The following is a 20,034-nucleotide window of genomic DNA, read 5'->3' as shown; positions in this document are numbered from 1 at the left end:
GTGGCAGCTAATTCTGTGGTTCAGAACTTCGTAGCTGTCCGTTAAAATGAGCGCTGCAGCTTTCGGTTCTATTTGTTTTAACAGAAGCTGCTCGTGGAAGGTACTCCTCTGATTAATGATGCCTAAACTTTTACATTTATGTCTTATATGATTGTCTTGCTGATTTTTAGCTCTGGGGACTTCTTGTTCATTCTACATAATTTTGATCCTTATTTGTGGTATGGTGCTTTATCTAGAACATGAACATCCAGCTGATTTTTAACTCTAGTCTTTTGACGTAGTCCTGAAGGACTGATGCACATTTTGTTATTTTTGGGAACTAACTCATGCAGCTCACTAATTTTTAAAGACCGAAGCTTCATAATTCAAGGACGGGTTGACTTTTTTTTTTTTTTTTTAACTACTCAATTATGCTCTCGCGTAATTTGTTTAGGTGGAGAAGCTTTCCAAGTTAAGAAAGCAGCATGAGGGCAAACCATATATTAAATGCTCGATGAAGTCCAGTGACTGTACTTCACAAAGTACAGCACGTATTGGTGTTCTTGGAGCTAGTGGATACACTGGTGCTGAGGTGAATTGCATAGCAAACTCGCCTTTAACACAGTTTATCTAGTGCCTTGTGTTTCACTTTTCAGACTTTAGTTCAGACTTTGGAACGGTAGGTTGTGAACTAATGGTTCTATTTTGGTAGGTTCTCTCGGCTTTTGGCAAATCACCCACAATTTGAGGTTACTCTGATGACAGCTGATAGGAAAGCTGGACAGCCAATTGCATCTGTTTTTCCTCATTTGGCTATACAGGTACATCAAACTTAATGCATGATATAAGAAGAAAGGCAGTTTTCTCACTTTTTTTCTGGTATTTATCAAATATATCTCATGCTTTCTCTTTTATCATTCAAATTCCTTCTCCATATTATTTTATGTATATTCTTTCTATAATTGACTTTTCTGTGAGGAGATGTACGTTCATTCTGTGTTACATGAGTTCTAGCTATCCATATATGCAGAATTTGCCAGATTTGATTGCAGTTAAGGATGCAAACTTTTCTGATGTGGATGCTGTATTCTGTTGTTTGCCACATGGAACCACTCAGGTTCATTCTTACGACTCAAGATGTTTTGTTCCCTGATTTGAGAAACAAAATACTAGATTCTGGTTACCTTTTTCAGAAGAATGTTAAGGAGAGAGTTTCAGTTGTCTCAACAATTTTTCTTTATCAATGATGAGTTCTGGCTTCTTCTTCTTCTTCTTCTTTTTTTAAATTTTCAGGAAATAATTAAAGGCCTTCCCATGCACTTGAAGATTGTTGATCTATCTGCAGTATGTCAACAGAAGTATCATGACTAATTTGATAATTTCTTTTGATTCTAAAACAAATAAAAGGTAACTTTTCAGATTTGTAATGAGATATTTTTGTAGGACTTCCGCCTACGAGATATATCTGAGTATGAAGAGTGGTATGGTCAGCCACACAGGGCGCCAGATTTGCAGGCCAGTCTCTATTTTCTACTTGGATGTTGCAGTAATTTCTTGATGTTTTTGTTAGTAAACCAATAGCCTTGAAACTACTATAAGGACATGGTGCATCACTTTGAGACTTCTAAGGTTCTAATTTATACCTTGTTGAGAACCTCGCATGGCATACTGTTGAACTACGGGCAATGCATGCATTTGAGAAAATGAGGTTACCTTGAAAAAGTTAACTTGTCAATTGTTTTTTATTTTTTTCAGTATCCAAATATTTAAGGTTTCATGTTAAATTTTCCCCAGAGTAGTGACATTGGAAAGTCTAAATTTAATGGCCATCACTCGTCTTATTTTTCCATGCTAAGCGATATTTTATTTTTTGTATCTAGAAAGAAGCTGTCTATGGATTGACAGAGATTTTGAGGGAAGAAATAAAAAATGCACGCTTAGTCGCCAATCCCGGTTGTTATCCAACATCCATTCAACTTCCCCTTGTCCCACTGATAAAGGTTAGCATTCTTATTGTGCGTTATGGTCCATATTGTGTGCTAGGCTGTCATTTAGTTTGTCAGTATATTTGTTTTGTGGTGTCTTTCTAAGTCAGCAATTAGGTAGATAAATGATCTTTTCTTGGCTACATTAAGTCAGTAATTAGAGATGCGTCTGATTGAGATATTAAAATTAATCGCAAAGTTAAGCTGTGTTCCTAAGGTTTATTACTTATATATTATCCATTTGTCTATGCACTATTGTTTGAATTTGATGGGCTGGGCCCTGGGGTGTTAGTCAAGCTTACGCGTTATGCACTAATCAAGTGGATTTATTGTTGACTTGTTGAAAGGATTTAGAAAGAAAAAGCAAAGCAGATATTTACAAATATGTGCATTACTTGCCATAAACTGGTGTCTATGGATTATGGACTGAGAAGTTATTCACAGTAAAAGATTAAGTCTTGCTTTATGGCGATTCTCCCACCCTGCTTATCCTTGGAATTCAGCGAGTGGTTTGTTTTTGGGTGTGCCTCTTGTTGATATACCAGAGAGAATGATTGCAGTGCTTTTTTTTCTTCTAATCGTTTAGTGCCAGAATTGTTTTCCATTTGTGAGCAAAGTTACGAATCCTTTTCTTTTCCATGAATTTTATTTTTTGATTAATGGCTGCTCTGTTTTATTTTTGGAGTAAAAATGCAAAGTAATTATTTGTCGTTGACTTTGATGAGATGAAGAACAAGAAGGAAAAAAGGTAATTAAAAAGGAAGATAGAACATATGTGGTCATCAAGGTTGTTTGCATCAAAAGGCGAGTAGTGTTTATTGAATACGACCTTTTTTCGCATCTTGCGATGGGTGCATGTATGAGTTACTGAACACACACACACATCAACTTTTTACTGAAGTCTGAGTTACTGAAATCAAGAAATTTTAGGGGTCCATGTTTAGAGCTCTGGACATAGCTTTTTACTGCTTAGCTTGAAAGACAATGCTGTTTAGTTTCAAGTTTTTTATTTTCCTTGGGTTTCAGGCTAATCTTATCGTGGCTAAAAATGTTATCATTGATGCAAAATCTGGTGTCAGTGGAGCAGGTTAGGATTTAAGGCCTTCTTTTATATTTTGTCTCAACAATAGCAGTTCTGATGTCTGCATGTATCTGCTCTTTGGTTCGCTGTTGCAGGGCGTAGTGTTAGGGAAAATTATTATTTACAGAAGTAGCTGAAGGTATCAATTCATATGGTGTCACCCGACATCGCCATGGTAAGTTGACATGACGTGTTTAAATGGATTTGTGCATTTTAAATTTTACAAACTTAGCTTAACTAACGCATTGAATCAAAACCCAAATTATTTCAAAGGTTCTTTGTTGCTATCTTTAAATCTCACTATTGCCTTGCTGGGTCTGGGTGATTATCATTTGCACTTCTGCATGTTATAAGCCTAATGATGATGGCAGATATATGCAATAAACTAATCTGTAATATGCAGTACAGCTTTAGTCTACATCACTACTGGCATTTGGGAAGAGGGCAGACAGCTGGGGATAGTTCTTACGTGGCATGTCCATCAAAACCCTGTTCTTTTGTGATCCCCAATGTCAAGAATGGTCGGGCCAAATATTAACCAACTAGCCTAGTTCTATATTAGGGGCTCTAATTTGGTCTGATAAGGATTTTAAGATATTTAATTATAGCTTGTAGTTTGCAAGCATAAACAGTCAAATTCAAACAAATTATTACAAAGTTTCCCATGCTCCTCATTGACATTGATACTCAAACTGATGACCTCTTTCCCACGTGAACAACATGGAGTTGAACCTTGTGCCTTTGAACTTCTGCCTTAGTCGGGGACAAATGGCATTGAGCATTTGTACTTGATTAGCTCAAACAAACCAGCCCATCAAATGGCCTGAACCTATAACACAGATTCTACTGTGTAAATTCCAGTTCCAGAAACTGAACAAGGACTCTCAGATGCTGCACGTTCAAGGGTAACCATTAGTTTTACCCCACACTTGATTCCAATGGTAAGAGTTTCTACCAGGATTTATATTTTATATATGTATATTCCGGTTATCAATTTAGCTTTAGCTTATGAAGATAACACCGCTTCCATCTACTAGATCCGTGGTATGCAATCGACTATCTATGTGGAAATGGCTCCAGGAGTAAGAATTGAGGACTTGCACCAGCAGCTGAAGCAATTTACGAGGTTTATCCTTATTATCACCATAAATTGACAAGCATGCGAAAAATACACTGTTGTGCTGTTGATTAGTTTTCATTTTTAGTTAGGAAATGTGCACAACCTTCATAAGGAGGCATTGGCCTACTATGATTGTTGCCTTTATCTGTCTGGATTTGGTCGATGTCTAAACTTCTATTTGTGCCTCTTCCTGACTTCCTCTTCCACTGCTTGGTGCTTTCAGGATGAAGAATTTGTCCTACTGTTGGAAAACGGAGCCATCCCTCGTACTCATAGCGTCAGAGGAACCAACTACTGTTTGATCAATGTTTTTCCAGACCGAATTCCTGGGAGAGCAATCATTATATCTGTAGTAAGTTTGCTTTTTCTCTTTGTAATTTTCGTTTTCATGTGATTTTGACTTTGCTTGTTTGTATTTGGTAAAGGCCTTGGCTCTAAGCATATCTGTGTTGTTGCAGATTGATAATCTAGTGAAGGGAGCTTCTGGTCAAGCTTTGCAGAATCTTAATGCGATGATGGGATTTCCAGAAAATTTGGGTCTTCATTACCAGCCTTTGTTTCCTTAGAGTAATACTAATAATATTATCCAAGGGTTAGCCAAAGATTTTGACTATGAGCCTTACTTTTCTGGCAAACTGTGGACTAGTCTAGTCTATTTTCATATTTGCTTTCATTGATTGATGCAGGCATGCTGCGGGTGATGAAGCAGAGTCAAATAGTTAAGGACGAGGTGCCAACTAGATGCATTAATGAATATGTTGTTCAAATTATGTATTTGTCAATAAAATTTATCCTTAATAATCCTTCTTGAATGAAGGGAAATTGTAGGACACGGATGTTACGGAGTAGTCAATTCCATCCTTGGTTGTAGGATTAGCATGTTTCGCATGTTTCTCTTCATATCACTTCTTTCGTTTTGCCTTCAGATATTTATGATTATTTAATTCCATAATTCTTGGGCAAAAAACCCTACTTTTTAAGCCTACGTGCTGCTTGTGTTTTGTCTTTTACCCCTCATATTAGTGTTCGTTACGATAGCCTCTAATTTTTCCCCTTGATAAATGACTAATTGTGACTTTTGAGGAGCTTAAAACAGGTTAGAAGTTTGAAACTATTAAATGTATTGTTATTGAAGACTTATCTAGTGACTAATATTTCTTTAGACAACTAAAAATATTATGTTCCCGTTAAAAGAAATAAAATGCTACGTTGTTGGATGTAAACGTTGATTTTTATTCTTAAAATTATTTTAGTTAATAATTAATAGTTAGAAAAATACGTAAGAAGCCAAAATACAAACATGAAATGGCGCGGAAAGTACAGGCCGGTTTAGTGCGTCGAGTGACATGATGAAACTCAGGAGAAAATATTATCAACGGAAGTTGAGTTTAATGAAATGAGTTAATCCCTCATAATGTGATGAACTAAAATTTAAATTCTAACTAAAAAACTTGTTCACATTTAATATTTAACAATATTTCAAATAGGATTGTTTCTAACAGAATGATATCTATTACATAGGGGAAAAAACAATACTCATCTTTCAAATAATAATATTGTTATTTAGGTTGGAAAGAAAATTATTTTTCTAGCTGATCTGAATTTGTTGAAGGAGAAATTCCCAAGTATTTTTGGAATGTAAATACTTATAAACAAAGCATATGGCTCCCACCAGGCATTCTCAAGCCAGTTAAATCCGAAATTTATCTCGAATCATGAACTCAAAAGAATATTTTAATTGATATATTTAATTTGGAGGAAAAAGATGGAGAGAATAGAAAAGTCAGGATATTTTCGAAATGTGTCATAAACAATATTTCATTAAATTTTGTAAGCAGTCTTATATTATATTAATGACTAATAAGTAATATTTTATATAAATAGGAATGCATAGAGTAATATTTGTTATTCTATTAATTTTTGGGCTACAAAGAAGGATTTTACCATGTCTCTAGACAGACTATACGCATTCATAATTTAAAATTTATTTTTTTTCCACCATTAATTTTAAATTTATTTGCAAGATTAACAACAACATAGTAGTAGTAATATGTTTTTAAAAAAAAAATTGGGTGAAAAGGATAGTTAAAATATCGAGTGAGTAATAATTAGGGCAAGTAGTGACAAAAAAATGAAATGAAAATAAAGAAAATAGAACCAAGTGGGATTTGATTCAACATAAAAGATTAGTCTCTGGTATTATGACAAATCAAGTTCAAATTCTCATTAAAAGAAATACTTACATTTAATCACAAATCGTACTGGGGAAAAAAAATAAAAGGAAAACAGAGGGAAGATTATTGTGAGAGCATTAAATGAGAGGTGGGTAAATTTTGGACAGCAAGGTGCAGCGAGGCAGAGAAAAGAAAGCCGTACATGCCTCTAAGCTTTTCAGTGGTTTTAAGCTTTTGCATTTACAAGCCTCTCGCGTTTGATATAATTATCCTCCAAACATTTGGCTCCCACTAGCCATTAGGGCGTCGAACCAAAACAGTATGTCGGTGACACTTCACGAATTTAAAGTTTAAACTAACGGCAAACAAACAATTACATGTTGAAGGCTCAGAGCATTGAAAAGCACGCTTCCCTCCCTCTATTATTGTTGCTCTCACATCGATCAGTACTATGACCTGATCATCTCTCTCTGATTATTATTATTATTATTATTTTGGTGTATCTATCTGTGATGAAAGGCGCACATGGAAGCTTGCCTCATGTCTTCTTCTGCGTAACGGCATTGCTCTCTGGAGTTTATGAAACGCTTTAATTATATTCATCTCTCGAGAATCAAACAGAAGACCGTCTTCCTTAAAATCAGCCTCCTAATCTCTGTTTGTTTATTGAAAAGTAGCAGAATAGAATCACTGTGCAATGAGGCTGAAGATTTATTCTGATTATGAAGCCGTCGACGACTCACCACATGTTAATCCATCCTTAAATTTATAAATTAATCCTTGTCTCTTATATGATCATCATTAAACACCATATCTCACCCACTAATCATTCCTCTTTTTCGGCTCATTCATTAGTGCTTTTTGGTGGTACTGTTATTCTTAAGTGTGACACTTTTTCATGGTTGGCATGTTCCGTAAAGTGAAGGCCACAAATTCATTTTATGTTGAGCTTTAACCAGTGTTAGGTATGAACATTGTGTGAGCCAGTTAATTCGCTCATTCATTGTATTGTCTAAACACGTACGTGCCCTCTGCCTATTAATTTAATAACGTTGATGAGACATGAAGAACTAGCTGTTCAGAGGTTCAATGCTCTGTAGCAGAGTTACTGTAAATAGTACTAATAATCTTTCGAACGTCACTCTTCTCCCATTGATCTTAATAACCTGAAGGATTTCCATAAACTCTGCTATATATGCCTGCAAATCCAATCTATGTAGCTTCGACCCTTTGATCCATGTTCGCTGTGATATAGCAAGTTCTAATACATGCAATATCATCATTGACAAATATTTGCCAATTATTCATCCTTGGCAACAATAGCAATAATAATTAACACAGCTTAATATGTATTATATGTGTAACAATGGTTTTGATATATGAGGGCATTAAATGATTAATTAAAATAAAAAGTGAGGAAAACAAGTAATAATATAGCAAAGAGAGTAGAAAAGGACGGGGAAGAGAAAGGAGTTATGAGAAGGGGGGTGTTGGATTGAGGTTTCCAAATGATAGGGCAAGCATTGAGTGGCTCAAGGCATGAAGTAAGGCGGACCACAGACCTTCTTGAGTTTGACTTTGTGATCGATGTTGCGTTTGTGATTTCCCATGAACTAACAAAAACAATGGACGTTGTCTTCTTGGGGTTCCTCAATGAACTCTCATACATGTAATGATGTAACCCACGAATATTATCTGAGGTATAGATCATTTGATCTCAAGCTCTTGCCTAATTCTAGGTCCGAGTTAATTAATCAATTTAAATAGATGGGTTAATACAAATTTTAGTCCCTGAAATTTGGGCCCAATTTGGTATTGGTCCCTGAAATTTAAAACGATTGGTCCCTAAAATTATATCCGTTTCAGACAGTTAGTCCTTGACATCTTGGCACCGTTAAATTTTGCTAACGTGGCGTTAACACTGTTAACCGATGAGTTGGCATATATGTGGCATATGACCTGGACATGGTATTGGTCCCTCAAATTTGAGGCCATTTTGGTATTGGTCCCTGAAATTTAAAATAGATGGTATTAGTCCCTCAATTTATATCTGTTTCTCTGGCCGTTGGTTCTTGATAGCTTTACGCCATCAAATTTGTCTGAGTTGGCTCTAACTTTGTTAACCTATGATATGGCATTTGACTTGGCAACTAAAACTTGATGATGTGGCATGAGCAATGGAAGGCTATGGTCGAAGAGAATCTATGCAATCTGGGATTCACTTTTGTCAAAACATAGAGCTTCTGCTCCTATATTATTGTGGAGTAAACGTATTGCATTCTCAGCTAAACCTTCTACCTCATCTGCTACCTTTGGGCAAAAAGGTGACTTAACAGTTCATGAGAAGAAGAAGCCGACTTCAGATACAAAACCACTCCCATTGAAGCCATCTTCTTCTAGTACAGATGATGATGAACCTCCCAAGAAAAAAGAGAAGCCCATTACCAGAGTAAGAAGCTTGAGAAAAAGCAACAAGAACCTTACTAGCAACTCCAACAAAAAGGCAGGCACAACCAGCAAGCCACCAGAGTCGCTGACAGCAAAGTAGAGGGTTCTACAGGAACAGATAAAAAGAGGAGGGCCTAAAGCTATCAGGGACCAAATGCTAGAAACAGATATAATTTGAGGGACCAATACTATCAGTTTTAAATTTCAGGGACCAATACCAAAATGGCCCCAATTTGAGGGACCAATATCATGTCCAGGTCATATGCCAACTCATCAGTTTAACAGTGTTAACGCCACGTCAGCAGAATTTAACGGTGCTAAGATGCCAGGGACCAACAGTCTGAACGAACATAATTTCAGGGACCAATACCACACGTTTTAATTTCAGGGACCAATACCAAATCGGGCCCAAATTTGAGGGACTAAAATTTGTATTAACCCTAAATAGATTAAAAAAATTTATTGAGTTAGTTATTTGTAATAATTAAATATTGTATTTTTTAAAAATATCCTTACTAATCATGTATTAGTTAAAATTACCACTTGACTAAACTTTTAACATGTATAACTACTACAATGACTACTTTTAAAAAAAATAGGTAAATACGAGAGATAAAGCGAAACGGAGTCTTATATTTAAAATCAAATTAAAAGCTAAACTAATTCTTATATTAAAAACAGGAGGTACTAATTGTATGTATGCTTCTAAACTTTGCCAGATTTCCATCATGAGCAGAGTTCAATTATAAGGTATTTTAATGGTTGAACTAACTCATCATTTAACCAGGATTTTAAAAGTCAATTTTGCTTCTTTAGTCGGGCCGTAAATAATTAACAGAGAACTCTGGCTTTGATTAACCTGGAAGACACTATATTTGTTTTGCAGAGAGATGCCATACATGCATTTTAAACACAATTAGAAGCACCAACGGTGCAATATAGTATGATGCAATAATTTTAAAAATTTTAACATACGAGTACAATAATATATATAATTTCAAGTTTTGAGGTATAGGTATCTCGATAAAGATATTTATTTTAAAAAAAGGTCAATATAATATTTGGCCCTTCAAATTTGCATGAATCTTGATTTTAATTTTTCAAATTTCAAATTTTGGTTTTAACCAAAGACGTGATAAATACTCTTTTAATCTTACACCTTTTGACTCTTGGACCATGCTTAATTATGGTTGTTAATTACACTGAATAGCAAAATTAAAATGTCACATATTTTTTTAACAGGTTTAAGGATATCAACTGTCATTTTTTTAATATGCCAAACTAATTAACTTTGCCAAGTAATTAGAATTAGAGGGAGTTCAGAAAGAGTAAGGGAGCATTTAGTAACATCTTAACAGTGCTTTCACATCAATTGAAACAAAATTCTTATCACATGCTTATTTTATATACTGTAAAGTTATTTTTAAAATTATAGTTTGATTTTTACCCAAATAGCTTTTGGAATGTTAGTTGGAATGGAATAAAAGACAAATAAATTAGTGAGGGTAACGGAGATGATGCCATTTACTACCCCCCAAATTAAACAACCCTTCCCGTTTGTGTGTATCACTGGAAAACATTTAATTAACGAACCGTTCCCCAATAAATAATTACAAGGCTGATAGAATAAAAAAAAAACTATAAATGTTTTGCCCAATGAGTTGTTTGAATTTGATCAAATATATATTTTTGGTAAAATAACTTCAATCATCTCAGCACTTTAATATTATTTTCTTAGTGCATCCAATATCTCAATATTATTTCTTTAGTCACACTCAGCACTTCAATTTTATTTTTAATTTAGGACACTAAATTTGCTATAAATAAGATTAAATTGCTAAACACACCAGGAAAAATAATATTAGGATTTTAGGTATATCATAAATAAAATTAAAGTATCCAGTGTTGTATATAATTTTTTCATGCATATATAAATACTAATTAAATGAGAAGTTTAAAAATAAAGGTATAATCTTATTCCTGATTTTAATTATCAGGTGTACTTGGCGCATCAAATTTTTTAGTGGCACAATTTGTTTCTTAATTTTTTTATACGATTTTACTCATGATTTTTTTATTTGGTGCATATGAAAAATAATATTAGGAATAAAATTATACTACTAAAAAAAATGAGGGCGGTGATTTTACCTCAGAAATAAAATCGGCATAAAATCACACGCTTAACCGAAATTTAACTTAATTCGTTATTTACTTATTAAGTGCTAGTACTCCTGGTAATAATTTAATAATAATAAACCAGGGACGTTGGCGCCATATTAATTTCTTCCAGTCAAAGGAGGACTGACCCAAAGTGTGTCCCCTCACGTGACCTCAATCCCTGTTACCAAGAACATTTCTTCCTCCACCTCACCTTCAATCCCATCCACGCCACGTGTCGTCTTAGTGATTGCCCGATTTGTGTTCCGTTTCTGAGATACGACCTCACATGCCTTCCCAATTTAAAAATTCCAAAACAAAACAAATTTTGTGTCTTTTAAATCTGATTTAGTAAATAGGGCGGTTGGATGACCTGGATCCTATAAAATAGGTTCGTTTCCGTCGCCGGTTAAACAGTCCTCCTTCCGCTTCATTATCTTCTATTTTCCCAAAACCTCTCCTTTCTGCTACAGTGTCGTCTTCTTTTCCAGAACCCCCCCTCTCTCTCGTCTCTCCCTCTCTGTGATTTCCTGAAACCATTTGCTCCGTTAGACTTGTTCTACTAAGCAAGTACAACTTGCTGTGTGTGGTGGCTCCTTGATTTAGCAACATATATTCCTTTTCCTTTTCCTACTAAAGATTCTATCATCTTTTTTATTTCTCTTTATCTTTCAACTTTCTCGGAAAATTTCCGCTTTTCCTTTCCCTACGGCTCTTGGGTCTCCCCCAATATCCCCCTGCTTTCCCTGCCTTTTGCATTTTCCTGACTCAGCTTGTGCTGGGCTCTCTGTTCTCACTCTTACCGTTTCTGATCTCTGTTTCACGCTTACACACCTTTTCGGTGTCACTTTCCTGGCAATTTCTCGTTCTTTCAGGACGTCCCGACCCATATTCAATTCATTCACCCCAGATTTCTCTGCGTTTTAAGCTTCACTCTGACGGCTGTGTTCCTCTCTGCCTTTGCTTTCTGCTACCTTCTTTATTCTCTACCCGTGTACTGTTCTAGTCTCAAGGGAATCTATCTCTCTCCACCTTTTACTTTATCTCTATTTTAGGCTTGACCCCTCAATGTCATCACCGTTAACAGTCTAATACACAGGCTTCATCAATATGACTGCGCCTTCCATCAGATACACCCACCACACTAAACTCGTCTCGCCGAAGGAGCAACACCATCTTTACCGAGGAATGAAGTATCCCAGAGTTGTTAGAATAAGCGTGACAGACGGCGATGCCACGGATTCATCCAGCGATGAAGAAGGAGGGGCTGTCACGCTCCACCGCGGTAGGAGGTTCGTCAACGAGATTACCATCACTCAAAACGATGTCGTTGCTAAGCCTGAGAGCAAGCGTCGCAAGAGTAATAGGAGTGGTAGAGTAATGGGAAGTCGGCGGGCGATGAAAGCGTCGGCGGAGAAGAAGTTCAGGGGAGTGAGGCAGAGGCCGTGGGGGAAATGGGCGGCGGAGATCAGAGATCCTCTGCGACGTGTACGGTTGTGGTTGGGAACGTACGAGACTGCAGAGGAAGCTGCGATGGTGTACGATAAAGCCGCCATTAAGCTGAGAGGAGCAGAGGCACTGACTAATTTCATAACGCCACCGGGGAAGGAGTGCGAGGAGGAGAAGTTGAGCTCCCCGAAATCTGTTCTTCAGTCTCAGAGTGGAAGTTTGTCAGAGGAGGTTGAATCTGTAACAACCAAAGATGATACGATCAGTGAATGTCGGGATGAATCACCGTCGTCGTCATCGTCGGGGTTATCGGAGAATTTCTCAGGGTTGCCGGCGGACATATTCGACTTCGAAACATCGTTGCCGGACATATTTGACGACACTAATATTACAGAAAGCATCTACTCCGATGCGTGGGCCAGTCCCATCGAAAACCTCAACTTGGGTTTCGATTTCGATTCGGGTTTCGGATTCTCAAGTTGGCACAGAGATGACCATTTCCAAGATATCGGCGATTTGTTTGTGACAGATCCGCTTGTTGCTCTCTGAGTAGTGGTAGTAGTGAGTAGTGAGTAATATAATAGGATAGGATTCTGGTACTGGTTTGATGTTGCCGAGAATCGGCAATTTTTGTATGGGTTTGGGTTTGCCGTGTTTTGGTTTTGTTTATCATCAACCGAGTATTAATATATATTTTTTGGGTTTGAAAATTTCCATTTTCACCAGGCAATGGTGGTGCACTTTAAGAATTGAGATCGTACGAGGCTAAAAGAACAAGTCTTTTAATTACTACTATTGTTATTTGATGGATAAGCTTGGCTCTGTGTTCCTCGGAGTCATCTGTGCCAACACTTGGAGTCTTAAATTTCTTGCGACAATTTTTTGTGTTTTGGAAATGTGGACCGCAAATGTTACTTTTCAAGTATATTTGATCTTTACTTCATACTCTGATCAATTTATTCGACTTGCTTTTAGTGCGTGTTTTAGGAAATGACAATAGCTTTAGACCTTTAAGTTCAGGTTTTATGCATCAAATACAGGAGTCCTCATTCAGCCACACTTGTTATATGCAATCTAATCTAAACCATTTAAAATTTAGCATATGAAAATGTTTATATGCAATTTTTTTAATAATAAATTATGTAGTTATTAAAATAAAAAAATTAATTACAATACAAAAAAATTAAATTAAATATGGACCAGTATAGTAAAAATTAAGATAAGTGCTCCATACTTATCGTTGTGATAAGCATAAAATGTACTGCTCAAATATAGAGTTAAATGCTTATATTGTTAAGTATAGGCATACTCTTATTAGAGGAAATCCTATTTAAGCCGTTATCAGATATTAAATGTGAATATTTCTCTTGACAGAGTAGTGATACTTTTCTTTATTATGAGGCATATTGTGAAATAGATGGATGATTTGTATTATATATGTGATTGTATTTATAAGTTATTTTATGTTTTATTTATCGAAACTAACAAAATCTTAAATTTTATTAAATTTATATTAAAACTTTATAAATTTTCAATTTAATCCTATTTAATATATATTTTTAAATAAAAATAAACCCTATCATTAGTTCGGGTGAAGGGAAGGAGTATAATACTACCTCCACTCCTTAATATAAAAGCTTATTTGATTTGTATTTTGGTTTTAAATATAAAATTTTAATCTATTTTATTTCTCATATTTATTTTTTCCTCAAAGTAGTCTTTGTAATAATAGTAGTTCTAGCTAATATACTTAATTAGCAAACATATTTTAGGAAAGATAAGACATACTACCTCCGGTCCTTAATATAAAACCCCGTTTGACTTTTGTGTTAGTCCTAAATATAAGACCCCAATCCACTTTGTCTCTCATATTTATACTTTTTTTTTTTCAAAATAGCCCCTTTAACAATGATAGTTCTAGTCAATATACTTGATTAGCAAGAATATTTTCAGAAAGACAACACCTATTTAGGACAAATAACTAACTCAACCTATTTCTTTAATCTCCTCAAATTAGTCAATTGGCTCTTATAATTAGGACCGGAGGTAGTATTTATTATAAATAATTCACTTAAGTAATTTTTTTATTCTACTTAAATTAATCAACTACTTTTTATATTAAAAACATATTAAGGACTGGAGGTAGTATTAATTCATCAAACAAATGAGATGAAAAGAAAAATGTATGGAATCTCAACAAAAGAGCCTCGGGCCTGTCCATCTAGCAGTGAAGAAGATTCGGAGCGGTTAATCAGGCGAGGCAATGCGAGGGTTATTGTGCTTCATGTGCGGTCTGAATTCTGAAATGCTTATAATTGCGTGCTCTCTTTTTATCCCACCAAATCACAGCCACAAATATTTTACTGTTTCAACCCAACTTTTTCATTTCAATATTTTCACTTCACACGGCCAAGAAAGAGACTATATATACGCTATATTCCTTAGAAAATGAGAAATAAAATGAGAACAGGTTATAATATTGAATCCCTGAAGGCTTAAACCAATTTCGTCATATTGGAGCCACATATATAAAATATTGTGTGTGCGTGTGTGTCTGCAAATACATCAGGAAGATTCCCTTATATCACAGGGTTACATATTAAAAGAGAAGAGAGACTTTCTCTCTCTCTGTTTTTACCCTGTCAAAAAATATATAAATATATGTATATCATTATTTGTGCATTCAAAAAGATAATTAACAAGTTATGTCCGAAGGTACACAGATGGGGGTAGCAGTAGCTCAATTTCAATTTGTGTAAGAGAGAGCGCAAATTAGTAGTTTTACGAGGCGATCGTAACCTTTCAACAACGTGAAATATATTAAAAGAGAGAAAACTGACTAGTAAATGAATAAGCACGGTTGGATGAAATTAATATTATGGCTTTTAACGTGGTACTTGATAAGAATCAAGTTGAGCGTTTCCCACGTTGTTTATTCATTAATAGTCAATTAAAATTGAAATTCTCTTACCGCCTTCATAAAATATATTTTTTTCATACAAAGCTTCATAAAATATCCTGATCTGCGTGTTGTTAGTAGAGTATATGTCGTGTGTACGCACGCTTTTAGTTGAAAGCTTATTGAGTTACTGTCCCAGATTGTTAATATAAGAGTTTGTTAGAAGATGAATTTGATGTTCCTGTATATTTGTTATTTTTTAAATCATTTTTATTGATTACATGTGTTAAATGAGGTAATTTCAATACAAATAATTTAAAAGAATATTTTAAAATATATGTTTTATATTTTTTTTAAAAAGTTTTCATCAAAAATAATTTCAATGCTGATGAACGCTGCCGGGAAGTTGTTTTGAAAGAAAGGCCTGCGATTTTACAGCTTGAAGTGGCATAAATCAAAAGGGATATAAATCAAAGCTGGCTGGTCATGAATTTGTATTCAATGTTTTCTACAAGTTCTTTGTTAAATATGGAAAGTGCCAGAGCAACATAATAATGTTATGGTCGACAAATAAGATAAATTTTTGTTTATAAATCAAATTAAATTTCCTGTCAACATTAACTTCAGAGTGAAATAAAAGGGTATAAAAGGCATACAAATTAAAAACATACCATGGCCAATAGTATTGTTTTTTTCTCTCCCTATTTTTCTTGTTAAATTTTGCCAGAAATAGACACGGTAAAAGATGAGATGCAGCGGAGCGATTGGGCGTTACTATAGATTTTGTATTTATTGTTTCATAATTCATAGGAAACAGTAAAGAAGATATTTCGAGCCAAGTGGCAAAAAAACAAAAATGAAAAAGAAAATTGTGAAAGACATAAATTAAATGAAAATGCCTCACGGCTTTTCGGTCCATTTCATCATCATCACTTAATTGTGCCGCAGCTTTTGTTTCCATTTGTTTATATATATATATATATATATATATATATATATATATAGATAAGCATGGCGCCACGTTATTCCAACCATAAATTGCTGCTGCGAATTCTTAATATAAAAATTTATTTAATTTTTATTTTGATTTTAAATATCAGATATTAATTTATTTTATTTCTCATATTTATTTTTTTTAAGTCAGTATTTATAATAGTTTTAATTAACACATTTGATTAGTAAGGATATTTTAAGTAAGATAACATATATTTATTATAAATAATTAACTTAATTGGTTTCCTTAATCTACTCAAATTAGTTAACTAGCTTTTATATTAAGAACCGGAAGTAGTAATTAAATAGGTAAATTGCTGAAAAATTCCATATCACAAAATTTATTACTGGTCCTTAAAATCTAAATTTAGCTTCTTTTTTTTCAGGAAAAATCTAAATTTAGCTTGTTTCTTATTTTTCTAAATTACCATATTGATTCTAAAATGTTTTTACCAAAAAGTATTATGATGCATATTATTTAAAAAATAATTTATGAAAATCAATGCATGTTCATGACAAATAACCAATTTAACTATTTTTTTAATATTTTTATATTAATTATTTAATTTTTATATTAAGAATTAGAGTTAGTATTCAGAGATGCACTTAAATCCATGAGTAGCAGACACATCCTTAGCTGGCCAAAAAAAAAGAAAAAGAAAAGCAGACCCATCTTTGACTCCGCGTAACATGTGCTCCCTTAGGTGCAAAGAAGAGTTTTTCTTTTTGGCCAAATAGTTAAACAGGGGTTGGAAACATGGTTTAAGTTCTTAATTAAATATCAGGTATAGTCTTGTAATAAGGGATTTTTCAGTAATTTTGTTTGATTAAATCGATTAATTGTGTATTTAGAGAAAATATAAAATGTGTTGATGTCATGTCAGGAATGTCATTTTTTGACCTTTCTGGAACGATTTCAGGAGGTGGGGGTGGGGGCAGAAGCGTGCGACCCACAACCTCACGAAGAGCATCACTACTGGATACTGACACAAAAAGTATTGCCAAAGACCAAGATCCTCATCTTCCCCATTAATAACAAAACCAAAACACCGTAAAAAGACATAAAACGTCCAAATTAACATATCGCCCCCCATTAAATGCCCATCATTATCATCCTTATATATTTTTTGTCTTCTCTTGTTGCCTCCCACCAAGTTGTCGGCACCAACAAAAAACCGTAGCCACCTCCATTTGAACTCATCTTGAATCAATGGAAGACGCCTCCTAAAAAGACAAACATTCTGGGTTTGTGTCTTTTTTCCTGGGGTGACTCATATCCATGCAAGCTAAGCATGTACGTCCTCCTTTGGGTTATATAATAAATGTAAAATCGTGATGGTAAGTATTAATTGTAACAGCGATGCACAAATGGAGATGCCAGAGGTGGTGGGGGTTGAAAATAAATGGAGGGATTTTGATTTGAAGATGTGGGAAATAAAAAATAAAAGCGCACACAGATGGGTCGTTGTCTGGTAGATCAGGAATTGCAGGTTTGATAAATTCTGCATTTCTGAATATAAAGCCTTTTGCATATTGTCGTTTCTATGCAACTGGGATTTACCCCTTTCATTCTTGCTAGCGGCCCCCCCCAAAAAAAAAACCAAAAAAAAGAACAACTTGCCCCATATCTGCATGGGTCCCCCCACACCAAGCATCCTCCGTCTACATTTGTGCCTATATTCATCACTAAATCGTTATTCATTTTCAAATTCATTTGGTGAGTATTGTGTAATTAATTAAGCATTATAAATATGATCGAATTCATGATCTTTTATTTATAAAAGAAGTTTTTGATGTCACTAGATATAAGCAGTGATGAGAATCCAGCAACTTGAACACAGGCTGAGCAAAGGGGGATAGGGGGAGGAACGCGAAGGAACGGCGGTCGAGAACCCATCGGAAAGGGTGTAGAGAATCTGTTGAATGGAGATTGTAATTCTGGGGGGTCCACATGAAGAATAGCGACCGTACACGTGGCATGAGGTTACGGCTTCTGGGCATCGCACTATCGCAGGATGAGGGGCGGGGGGGGGACCCTACGTGTCGTCCGATTCAATCATCACTGTACTGTGGAATGATGGTGATGGTGGCCCCACCCTCCCCCATCATTGGTTAGGTTAGCATTCCCTCTGTTTCGCTTCAGATAAGGGTAGACGTACCTTATTGTTCCCCACATATGCCACGTCGGCTTATCTGCCTTCTCTATATCTCTCTCTCTCTTCTCTGACGTGTCCTTTCCCTGCTGACTTACAGAGCCACATTAACGCCCCCTACTGACTGGCTGGTCAAAAAAAGCAAAAACGTCCCTACTGGCTGACACTCCAGAGGGAAGGTTTACGTTACAGGGTACATGGACCCGGCTCTACTCATAACGGCCACTTTTTAGCAGAATCATAAAAAATAATTTAACATTTATTTTATTTTATTTTTTTAAGATAATCTTTGAAGTAATTGTACATGTTAAAAATTCTATCAAGTAGTAATGTTAATTAATATATATGATTAGTGAATGTATTTTAAAGAAGACAATACATATTTATTATAAATAACTAATACAATCAATTTTTTTAATCTATTCAAATAATTCAACTAATGTTATATTAAAGATGAAAGGTAATAATAATAATTACTAATGATGGGCCCTTTTTTTTGTAAAATAAAACAAACTCCTCCATATATTTACTTTGTAAACCGTAAAAATACTTTTAAAACTAGCAGTGTTCACGGGACGGGTCCCCGTCTCGGTCCTGTCTCGATAAACAGTGACGGGACGAGATTTTTGTCATGTGTCCTGTCTCGTCCTGAAAGGGACTGAGACAAAACCGAGACGGGATGGAGATGTTCCGTCCTTTTTTTTTTTCTCCTTTCAATTTTGGGTCTTCAGTCAAAATATTGGGCCTGTCATTTTGATTAAATTCATTTCTTTTTTTTTTTTCAGGCCTTACAGATTACTTTGAGCCAAATGGACAATATTTATAATTATTTGTAACAAATTAGACACTTCTGTTAATTAAAATTGATTTAGCAAGACCTCAACCTGACACTAAGACAGACGCCACAGATGGTTCAAGATGCAAAGATTAAATGCTAAAATTCTAATAACAGAGACAGGGTGAGAAGACGCAATTAGAGACGAACAAAGACAGCAGAGTGAAGGCAGTAAAAGGAGTGAGCTTACCTCATGGCGACGTGTTGGCAGGCGGGAGAGTGAGCAGCGAACGCAACGTGGGGAGAATGGTGGTACCATATTGCACTTACCTTTTCTCCTTCACTATTTCAATCCCACCATTCTTTATCTACCCACTTCGCCCTCTGAAAATTCCTTCATAAGAAATCGCGAGTGGGTTCTTCTGAGCAATGAGTCGATGGTTTCTCTTTCAATTTTAAGAACTCATATGTGCAGACCAGATGGGTTTTTGAATAGAGGAGAGGGAGAGCAAAACACACCTGGTCGACAATGGCAGTGCCGGAAGAGAGAAGGTGAGAGCCTGAGAGGGAATGAGCGAGCGTGAAGAGGATGAGTGACGGCACTGGCAAAGGTAAGAGATGAAGGCATCGAAGAGAGTCTAGGCATTCAATTAAGAGCGGGATTACAGGGCTTCCCTCCACTGATACTATCATCCGCTGCTTTGAAATGAGAAGCGACGGAGGTGAGGATCTGGAGTCGAGACCGAGAGGGAGATGGATTGAAATGATAATAGATTAGGGCATCCGCAAAATTCTTTGTATTTTATTTACTTGTGATGTTT

At 35.3% G+C, this 20,034-nt stretch overlaps 1 protein-coding gene, 1 long non-coding RNA gene and 1 pseudogene across 2 annotated transcripts; all 3 read left to right on the top strand.

Moving 5' to 3' along the window:
- Positions 1-59: 59 nt before the first annotated feature.
- Positions 60-4,199, top strand: LOC114743643 (probable N-acetyl-gamma-glutamyl-phosphate reductase, chloroplastic; annotated as a pseudogene).
- A 156-nt stretch (positions 4,200-4,355) lies between these two features.
- LOC114743637 (uncharacterized) lies at positions 4,356-5,124 on the top strand. Its single transcript, XR_003740017.1, has 3 exons — positions 4,356-4,517; positions 4,624-4,757; positions 4,852-5,124. It is a non-coding gene; the product is annotated as an uncharacterized LOC114743637 (long non-coding RNA).
- Positions 5,125-12,054: 6,930 nt separating this feature from the next.
- On the top strand, positions 12,055-13,063 carry LOC114743642 (ethylene-responsive transcription factor ERF069-like). Its single transcript, XM_028931860.1, has one exon. The coding sequence runs from the start codon at positions 12,055-12,057 to the stop codon at positions 12,940-12,942; it is 888 nt and encodes a 295-aa protein (XP_028787693.1). The 3' UTR covers positions 12,943-13,063.
- The last annotated feature ends 6,971 nt before the right edge of the window (positions 13,064-20,034 follow it).

Source organism: Neltuma alba, unplaced genomic scaffold (assembly GCF_004799145.2).
Source record: "Neltuma alba isolate B1F8T4 unplaced genomic scaffold, ASM479914v2 tig00004084_pilon, whole genome shotgun sequence".
Lineage (NCBI taxonomy): Eukaryota > Viridiplantae > Streptophyta > Magnoliopsida > Fabales > Fabaceae > Neltuma > Neltuma alba.
This window is presented reverse-complemented; position numbering and strand designations above follow the sequence as displayed.

Excerpts from the sequence above, each read along its gene's own strand:
- LOC114743642 (XM_028931860.1), top strand. The coding sequence starts at position 12,055 with ATGACTGCGCCTTCCATCAGATACACCCACCACACTAAACTCGTCTCG.